Source organism: Labrus mixtus, chromosome 8, assembly GCF_963584025.1.
Source record: "Labrus mixtus chromosome 8, fLabMix1.1, whole genome shotgun sequence".
NCBI classification, from domain to species: Eukaryota; Metazoa; Chordata; class Actinopteri; order Labriformes; family Labridae; genus Labrus; species Labrus mixtus.
This window is the reverse complement of record NC_083619.1, coordinates 9,923,232-9,933,936: the sequence shown is the minus strand read 5'-3', so window position 1 is coordinate 9,933,936 and position 10,705 is coordinate 9,923,232. Positions and strand designations below refer to the sequence as shown.

Genomic DNA, 10,705 nt, shown 5'->3' with positions numbered 1-10,705 from the left:
TTTTGAATTTGAAATAAGCACAAGATACTTACTCCTTTATGAAGGAATAAGCGCTCAGTGAATAAACCCCTCGTCTTAATGATGCCCTACTGATAAGTTACGTAACCTACCTACAAGGTATGGCAAAGTGCTGAACGTGCTTTGGCACCATTAAAGGTGTATAAATCCTACACAATGGCACCACTGGGCTCTTTGAACCACAACTACATCTTTCTGCTGCCGGTCTAGCAGCCGGCCCTCAAGAGAGGGAAAGTTCAATTCAAAGGGGTTGCTGTGTGAGCAGAAGGATCTTTATGTGAACTACATGGCTGTCTTCACAGCACTGACTGGAAGGTCTTTAATTTGAGGCTCTTGTACAGACCTGGATGAACTGACTTCCCCCTTGTCAAGCTACATCACCGATGACATTTACTTGCATCTCAAAATGTCTCTAAAACAAGAGATGATAATTGACTTACGCAGAAACCCACTTGCACAGCACCAACTTTTCTTAAAAGCATATCTGAAGAGACAGTGAGTCATTATTTGGCTACGACACTTGATGAAAGCAAAAAGGCAAATCAGAGGCTCTTGAGAAATCTGAGGACTTTTAATGTTGACAAATCTCTTTAAAAAATATTTTTTTCATCTTTAACTGATTCAATTAGAACTTTTGTTATGATCTGTTGGTTTGGTTACCTCAGTGTCGTTAACATAAACAGGCTAGGAACTATAGTTAAACTTTGCTGAAATATTGTAGGTATTGACCTGAATGAGCTTGGCTATTTTTTGAAGTAAAAAATAAAGATAAACTTTATTGATCCTCCAATGGGGGACATTTTTTTGTTACAACAGCTCAAAAAACAGGAATATAACTAGCAAAAAGTAAGTAAGAGCCAATCAGAAGGCAGAGGCCTTCCTGGAAGACTTTTTACTTCTGCTGGGAGGGCCAGATCAAACAGATCTGAGGTCATTTGTCCCATCAGCAGATGGGTTTTTAAATAAGCTGTAGGTATTGTTGCCATTACACTTCTACTATGGACTGCTTACTTTGTGTCATGTCTATCATGATGACATCTGTGAGAGATATGGTTCATATCTATGTATTTATGTCTTTGTGATGTTTTTATGATGTGTTTTGTGTGGACTTCTGTTGCAAACCAATTTGCCCCTTGGGGATGACAGAGATTTTCCAATCCAATCTACTTTATGGCCCTTAGTTACCACCGCAACCAAAACAACAATGCCACCTTCAACAGAGTCCAGACTCTGTTTATGCAGCTTTTACTACCTACCATACCACATGGCCCCTACAAAGAAAATGTGACTATTCCTGGTGCCAACATTATACATGAAAAGATCGGAAAAGAGAAAACAAGAGAAAATAGAAAGACAGAAAAGCCAGATACATTTTAGAAAGAGGCTAGGGGAGGCAGAGCCAGAGTGAAGTGACTAGCACCGGATCAGGCTGTTACTCTACCTCACCCTAAGAGAGAAGAGCGAAAAACAAAGCAGATAAACGGGTTTCTCCTACCTTTGGTTTGGACCCCATTTGGGAAAGGAGCTACAGGTCGGACTAGAACGTAGCTGCCAGTTTGGAGGACTATAGCCTCCGTTAATGGGACGTGACCTATCCGCTTGGTCATTTTTTGTAAACCACAGCTATACTTTATGTTTAGTGCTGAAGGACAAATGGCTGGCTGATGAACTAAACAAGGATCGTGCCCAAAAGTATTTTGGCTTTTCAAGAGGTAGCCTTTATGGCTCACAGAGAAAGTGCCCAAAACTGGAGTTTCCCAACTGCAAATGCCCAACTTTATAGTATAAAATTACTGTTGTATGAAGGGTTAAATTTAAGTTAAAAAAAAAAAGAGTTCAATTCAATTAGGCTCAAATTGGTGAATAATTAAGGACATGATTGGTCCCGTCCCTAATACGGAGGCTATAGCTGTCCAAGCGGGCAGCCCGGTTTCCAGTCTACCTGTTCCACAAGTCATCCCCCAATCACTCTCCCAGTTTCCTGTACTCAATCCATTGTCCTATCAAAATAAAGGCAGAGGCCTCTCCAAAAAAATCCAAACAAAAACAATCCGACTCTGAGGGGGAGCACTGCAAGTCTTTAATCCATTATCTGTAAAGCTGCAAGTTTTCATAGTATAGTGTATTGGACCATGAAAGGACAAAAACACAACCTTTGGGGGAAGTTTATTGGCATACAGTTTTAATATTAAGCAGCTTCAGACCACTAGACTTTTCTCGTCGTTTTACGATGCTCTGTAATACTGGGCAGCTGCATCAGATGAAGTTTCACTGTTTCAGGCCATTTGCTATGATATGAATAAAACAGGAGACAAACATCATATACCACCTTTGAAGCAAACCAATTACCTCAGTAAATGTGTATCTGAAACAGTGTAACACACTATTTGGATGAAAAGAGTAACCTTTGTCAAGTAATAAAAAGTTAAGGGAAGGGCATTCACCAGAGAAAAAAAAAATTTGACACATTTTCTCATAATTACGAGATCCTGATTAAATGTGTCTAATCGTAAACGTTAGTATTAAAAGGCTAAAAATAAATTCTTATAAAGCAATCCTTAATGCCATTTAAAGGAAGGTTTAGTTTTGTGTGCGCTTTTAAAACACCACGTGTGTCAATGAAATCGTGGCCTGATGTTTTTGCTAAATGAATAGTTCAAAATGAAAAGGGGGATATGAATGTATGTTTCAAATCACCTGCCCCGATGAAGGCCTGTATGGCTGAAACATGTTGGCATGTTTTTATGAATCTGTTGCCCTGATGTATTGAAGGATTTTTATGCATACCCTTCTGAGTGCCTCAGACCTCTTCAATAGCTTCTATTGTCATACATCTAAAGGTTTACTTGTGTATCTTGTGTTAGGAACTAACAGAATCCTCAGGACTTAGGAGATATGTCATCTGGGAATCATGAAAGTTTGGAACAAATGATGTGCCAATCTGTCTTGAAGATGCAGAGAGATATTTCTTTGAACATATAGAGTACAAAAGGAAAAGACTAGGTATACTCGATCATAGAGATCTTTTCCCTGGGCATAATGAACCTCTTTATCATATTTTATGAAATCCATATAATAATGTTTGTGAGTTTTCATAGAAACAAAAAACTAAAACTTAAATTTGAACCTTACAGTAGTGCCAGATGAAATGTTGGGAGATTTCCACAGTCTTCAACATCCCCAGAGTCACCAAGGCACCATGAATACATGTACCGGTACATAGATTTATCCCTGGTTCTGTAGTAAACTATAGTACTAAGTTGCACGATATTTGAGGAGACATACTGGGCATGTAAGGTAGTTCAAGCCTTGAGTTAAGTCAAGTCTTTTATCAACTTTGCGACTCAGGTCTGACTCGAGTCAAGTCATGTGACTCGAGTCCCCCACCTCTGGTTCAAGTTTTTCCCATTTATTAATCTGTTTTACTTCCCATATTTTCTTGGATCCAAAATGCTGGTCCTCATCTGTTTCAGTGGAAGGTTTTAGGCAGCAGGATCTCCATGCTGATAAACCTTCAGTCTGAGGGGAGAAGGCGGTACCCATACAGCTTTCAACTGTAAAAAGGTGAGTTTGAATTTTTGCTGATCATCAACTTGAAAGAGTTAAGTGTATTTCCAAACTCTTACAGTTATATTAATGTTCCATGACAAGCAGCGAAATTGAGGATGCATTGCTGCCATCTAAAATGGCAAAGATACTTTTTTTTTTTTTTAAAAGAACAATTTGCAATATTGTTAACAGAGCACAAAGAAAAAGAGATCATTTCCTTCTGCTTTCTGTACCCCCACCTTAGCAGACGGTAGACCTTAACCACACAGAGAGAGCTTCATACATCATTTTCATTAGGCTATATTGTAATCTACTAATTCCTGAATGAATAACGGTTTGATTGATCTCTCGACTACTACTGATGATTCCTATGGCTCTTTTTTGTAAAATGAAGATTGAATGAGTGTATGTTTTACAAGTACTTCCCCATACTTCAACACAGTTCAGATATGGAATAATCATTGAGTTTTATTGAGATGTACAATGCTTTATTATCTAATTACCCTTTACTTTTTGAGCAGAGGCAGAGCAATTGCCTACGATATGTTTATGTCATTTATGTCATTTCCAGTTCACATTTACATCAATCATGAGACCTAAGAACTTAGTTTCCTTTACCTTATGAATTAAAATACCAATTCTACATCCACAGACGCAGCAATGCTTTCCCTTTGTTACTAAATACCATGAAATGTGTTTTTTCAAGATTCAATGATAATTTATTTATAATAATACACATCCAACACCTGTGCTATTTTATTCTCAGAATAAAATTAGGTGGTATCATCCACAAATAGAATACACTTGAGCAGTTTGGATGCATTAACAAAATCACAAGTGTACAAAATAAACAGTTTTGGTCCTAGGACCAACCCCTGAGTTACCCCACAATAAATATTGTACACGTACATCTGATTTTACATTATTTATCTGAACTAACTGTTTTCTGTTTTCTAAGTAACTTTAAACCTAGGCCTACTGATGTACAACCCCTATGAAACATGTTGTGCTAAATTGAGGAAATGTTAACTCGTAGTTCCTCAAAGTTTTATAGGAAGTAAATTGCATGAGTAAACTAACTGACATATTAAAGAACAGACGCTTTTCATCCTAATCACTGGGTGTGAAGCTCTTGTTTCATCATTTTAACATTTCACCACTTTGTGATTGATAAGCACCTGAAATGATGGTTTGATCAAAAATAAAACCTCTGAGGGATGTTGTGACATGTCAAAAACAATTTAGGCTATTTGATCAGAGGTTAGCTGAACAACAACTGCTAATTTTAGCAATGTGAGTTTCCGAGCTAATGTGAGCCTTATCTTTGAGGAGGCTGAATGCAGTTTGATAAAGTCATTTGTGTCACGGTGTGACTCATCAGTTTCAGATCAATCCAAGAGGGATGAAATCATAATTGAGTCAAAAATCCTGTATTCATTTCACAAATAACCTAAAGACACAGCAGCTATAGTCCACTATCATAACAGCATTTTAGCTTTCAATCCTCATTAAAACAGAGTAAAAAAGGCTGTAGAATCACTATGGCAAATTCTTGTCTTCTTGCAGTCTGTTAAACAATGAAATTAGCTCATTTAAAGTCGCTTATAATTGGCCACCTGTATTGCTGCATGGCAGGACCAGGCGACCTGGGCGCGTGGCCGCTGAGGCCCTCGTCATAGGTTATTGGGCGTGGTTAAAAGTTGAAAACTTCAGCGTGAGGGAGGGGAGAGACAGACAGAACCTCGGCAACCAACACTAACAAGTCATCTCCATAAAGTCAGGGGACAGGGGAGATCTCGGGAAACACACAGTCACCGACAAGACAAGAGGGTTTGACCGTTTAACGAGGGATCGATGCCTGCCCCATCACCTGCTGAGGGAGGATTTAATTCAAAGAAGAAGAGCATCTGTGCAGATCGCAAGAAGACGGGGAAAGAGACTGTAACTGTTTCTCGGATTCACATACAGATATTTTCTTTTACCGGTGAGTCTTGGTTTCATTAGTGAAGTGATGGTGTGCTTTTCCTTCTCTGTGTTTCAACTCTATAAATAAAGTGACTTTGGAAACATGCTTGTAGGGTCGGGTGGTTCACTTTCACAGTGCTTGTTTTAGATGCAGCAGACAGAGGAGTGAGGATCAACACTTTGTGTTTGTGCTGGCTCCAGTGTATGTTTTCTATAGGGCAGAATGACGGCAGAACAAACCTGTTCAAAGGAAGAGACAGGGGCAACACCTTTTATAAATAGTGTTATAATGAATTCAAGCAGCTAAAGGTTACCACTGTGTGAGGGCGCGGTCTTTCCCCCTATTAATCTAACCTTTTAGCATAAATATTCCCAGTTAGACAAAGACTTCCTGCTGGAGACAACAGCATAAAAACTTTCATGTTGAATAACAAATGCAGGACTAACAAACAGAGACAATATCAAACTATGAATGAGCAACATTCAGTAACAAGACAAATGCATTTGCTGGTTGGATTATCTTTAATCCTGTTTTGATAATCTTCCATAATGAAAAAATAATCTAATTTAAGATAACTGTTTAGTTCATACCAAAGGTTTTCCCAAAGGCTGAACAGAAATTACATATATAATTCCTCCAATTGTTGATTTCCAAAAAAATCAATACAAATATCCTATAAATGTAAGGAAAGAATTATAAAGAAGATTTTAAATAGAAAATGTGTCAATGTAATTTTTACTAGACTGTAATTTCTAATGCTGGAAAAACTAAATTGTTGTCTGTGCACCTGTCACATAAGCACCATCTCTTTGGGTGTCTTATTGTGTAACTAACTATTGTGTGATTTTGATGTTCCTATATATTAGTCTGAACAGTGTTGTCTCATATGTACAGCCTGGTACAAAATGCTTTTGAAGTTTTTAAGGAAGAAGCATCTCTACCTGAGACAAACGTTTTTATATAATCGTGTGTGCGTCTGTATTTATGGTTCAAATGTTTACAAAGGCAGCAGGCAAAGAAAGGCGTGTAATGGGCCTGACCAGCTGGAGATAACTTTCTATTTACAGGATCAAATGAAGCAAATCAAATCCTGTGAAGTCTGTAATAACTAGCAAGGCAGATAGATTTGACTTATGCACCAACAAAACGTAAATGTAAATAAGCAGCAGCTCGTTATTCTAGAAATATCCATATGAGCTGATACTTAGTGCGTTCTGCCAAAGAAATAGTCCCTACAAAACAATTTGCCATGTGTTCTGTTCATTAAAGTGAGGGGAACTATGTTGCTTTTAAATGCTTTTTTAAATGGAATATTTTGTCTTATGTGCCAAAGATTGAGTAACTCTAAAGGTTGAATCCTGATATATAAATATAAAAACAACATGTAAAACCCCTTAAATATCTGCCTTTGTAAACCACATGAATAGATTTTCTATTTTTCAATTGTGGGTTTAGTAACCCTGAGAGGATGAGCTGGGACCAGATGTATTGCTTGTTAGAAGACCTTCAAATCTTCCATAGGTTCTTATATCGCTTATCTAAAAATATATACTTTTACAGTCCACAGTCCAGCATGTTTGAACTTATCTACATATGACAGTTAACTGTTAACTGTTTGACTGTTAACATGCTGACAGGAGCAATAAAAACATCTTACACTTGCTTTATGAACCAGTAAACTTTAGGATTTGTGATCATAAAAGTGTACTGTATGATAAAGAATTAAGTGTAACAGTCAGTGTTCACATACGAGCACAAAGCTGACGTGGACCAGAGGTGAAGCAGAGTTTCTCATTATCAGGCTGAGAGAAAAGAGAGCCATTCTGAGCCAGTGACCCCATTAGGCTCAGGCCATCCAATGATGTTTAAAAAGCTCTCGGGGTGCACTGGGACTCCCAGGCCCCAGGCCCATCATGATCCCCCTTGGTTTCAGACTGCGCCCGGCCGGAAGCAGGCTATTCTGGTCCGGCATTGTGCTGCCGAGCTTTTCTGACGCCTTCCATTGTGTCCGAATGCTTTCCGTGACTCTCAGCGATTTCAGTGGGTCTACCCCTTAAACCCCTCCATTATGGACTTTGCTTGCATTGCCACATTTGCTGTGTTGGCTTTTGCATTCAGTCATCCTCCCCACTCCCTTTACACCCCCCACCAAGTTCAGATCCAACCTGAAAGCAGTCTCATTTTAAAAGTTTTTGTAGGGCTGCTGTTTTGAAACTTAAGTTTATTCATTGCCTCAGTTGATTGCAAGTAATAGTATAACAAAATGCTGAACAAGAGTACTCGTCACTAAAACTGTTGCAAAACATGTCATGAGACCCATTGCATACATCGAACTTTATTTCTGAAAAGGCATTGGTCAATCAGACATTGTGCAAATGGTGATTTAATATATCTTAACTTCCTCCTTTTGGGAATAATGGCAGCAGATAGTAAGTGAGTTTCAATTTGTCAAAATCTTTCACAATGGTAAATGTTCCCCTTTTTTTTCCAGCTCCGCAGAAAAAACTTCTTCATGGGTAAAAGATGAATCCTCATCTGCTGGGCGGCTGTGAGCAATCAAGTTATTCTTCTGCCATTGTGGACATTTCCCTGGCAGATACGATGACCCCAATCTACGCCTCCTGCTGAATGTGGAAAGCCTAGGATGGAAGACCCACCAAGTGCTGCTCCAAGGCACTGGAACAACACTCAAAACCACCTTATCCTCAACCATTTCAGCTCGTCCTCACCACAAATTTCCCGCTTCATCGCCATCTCCAACCAGACAAGGAACACCGCCACCGGGTGACAGAATTCCAGGATGTTAATGAATTTCCGGCGTATCCGAAGATGCCAGTGTGTGCAGTTGATGACCACCTGCCTGGTGCTCTCGGTGGTGATGGTTTGTTGGGAGCAGCTGGACAGCAATGTCGTCAGCCACGTCAAGTCCTACTCCTACCGCTATCTGGTCAACCGCTTCACCTACATCAACAAGAGCCTCACCATCCCACGGGAGCAGGCCAGGAGCTTCAGCAACTTCCACTACCTGCTGGACCACCCGGACAAGTGCGTTGGAAAGGACGTCCTCCTACTCCTCTTTGTTAAAACGTCCCCAGAGAACATTGAGAGGCGAAATGCCATCAGGTCCACATGGGGTAATGAGACCTACATCCAAACAGCCCTGGGAGTGACAGTCAAGGTGGTATTCGCCTTAGGAGCACCTCCGACCAAGAAGGAGGAGCCCTCGTGGAGCAAGAGAAGTGGGGTCGGTTTTCAGGAACTGCTTATTCACGAGGACCGACTCCATGGTGATTTGATCCAACAAGACTTTCTCGACTCCTTCCACAACCTGACTCTGAAACTGATCATGCAGTTCCACTGGATGCACAGCCACTGCTCACATGCCCGCTTTCTCATGACCGCTGACGACGACATCTTTGTGCACATGCCAAACCTGGTAAGCTACCTTCAGGATGTGAGCAGTAGGGGCGTCACAGACTTCTGGATTGGGCGAGTGCACCGAGCGTCTCCGCCAATCCGCAGCAAAGACAGCAAGTACTACGTGTCCTTCGAGATGTACCAGTGGCTGTCATACCCAGACTACACAGCCGGGGCTGGGTATGTGGTCTCCAGAGATGTAGCAGATAGAATCTACCAAGCCACGCTGACCCTAAACGCCTCTCTTTACATAGATGATGTGTTCATGGGCATTTGCGCCAATGCCATTGGTGTGTCCCCCCAGGAGCACGTTTTCTTCTCAGGTGAGGGCAAAGCGCCGTATCACTTGTGCATCTACAACCAGATGATGACCTCACACGGTCATGTGGAAGATATCTTTGACCTGTGGAAGGCAGCGACAGACCCACAGGTGAAAAAGAGGACATCTGGACTCATAGGGAGGCTGTATTGCACAGCAGTGAAAGTCTCTCTCCTCTGCAAACCTTACTTTTTCAACACATACCCTTGCAAAGCAGCCTTTTTGTAGTTCAGGGTCGTGTGTGTAAGGGTGTGACACAGGGTGGGAATGTGACAAAGCGCAAAATGAAAGGAGGATCATCACTGCAAATATTACCTCAGTCCTTTCAGTTGGACACCCATGTGAAAACACTGAAGTTTGTGTGCTCTGTGTTTGAACAGGCAGAGACGATTCATGTTTGTGTGGTCATTAACACGTCAGAGATCTCAAGTCCTGGAGGTGTGATAACACTGACTGCGTTCACAGCACAATGTGTTCAAAGCAGGCTCTTAAAAGAAGCTGTTATCCAAACTCAAACCCTCCATGCTTACAAATTTGAATTTTATTGATGAACATAACAATTGTCTTTCTCAGCCAGTTCATAATGAGAGAAATTCTTCCTGTGGATTCAACTACTGTAATACATTAAAGGGTTTCCAAAACTTTTAATTCTTAAAAAAAACAACAGTATTCTTTACACATTCTATTACCTGTTATTAAAATAGATATATAACTCATAACGCATATGAAACTAAAGGGCCAACAAAAAGTTTCTAAAAATGTGTGATTAATTTCCAGATAATAGGACACATTATGGAACAGTGACATGTCGGAACTAAAAATGTTTGCATATGTAAGTGCAAGAATGTCTCAAAGGAAGTAATGGATGTTCCTGTGTGAGTTCCTGTGCTGGAAATACCTATGAAGTCATGGTGTGCAACAAATCATGGGTTCAAAATGAGTATTTTTTTTTATGTTACACAGTCTTTTTTTAGTTTGTAATAAAATTTGTGAAAATTGTTTTTTAAAGAAATAAAATATCCAAAGTGAAACGTGTTTCATGTGTTTGTTTAAAAGAAGAAGATCAATAATAAGATTAGTCCCCAGTCTGACTGCAAATTGTTGTTGCTGTTTTATTACTTCCATTTCAATGGCAAAGTTATTTATACCAGACCTTTAAACCAACAATATCAAACGGAGGTTAAAAACCACTAATGTAGTGACTTTATTTCTTTAATGGTAGTTTTAGATATTTAATTAATAGTTCTCAGAAGCAGCCAAACATATTGATAGATGCAGAAGCCAAAACAACTGGCCAGTGGATTGAAGTCTAAGCCAACCACCAATATAATCATTAACATTTTCTGCAAAATGAGTGGTATTTGGGGAAAATATGCAAGTTGAATCAATGCAAGGGATAGGACGGTAGAACACTACCGCTCTGTCTGATATTAAGG

At 39.8% G+C, this 10,705-nt stretch overlaps 1 protein-coding gene across 1 annotated transcript; it reads left to right on the top strand.

Annotated features, from left to right (window-relative positions):
* Window positions 1–5,285: 5,285 nt before the first annotated feature.
* b3gnt5b (UDP-GlcNAc:betaGal beta-1,3-N-acetylglucosaminyltransferase 5b) lies at window positions 5,286–10,300 on the top strand. The gene is made up of 2 exons (XM_061044159.1): window positions 5,286–5,551; window positions 8,025–10,300. Exon 2 carries the CDS (start codon window positions 8,334–8,336, stop codon window positions 9,495–9,497), a length of 1,164 nt encoding a protein of 387 aa, XP_060900142.1. The 5' UTR covers window positions 5,286–5,551; window positions 8,025–8,333; the 3' UTR covers window positions 9,498–10,300.
* Window positions 10,301–10,705: the final 405 nt, after the last annotated feature.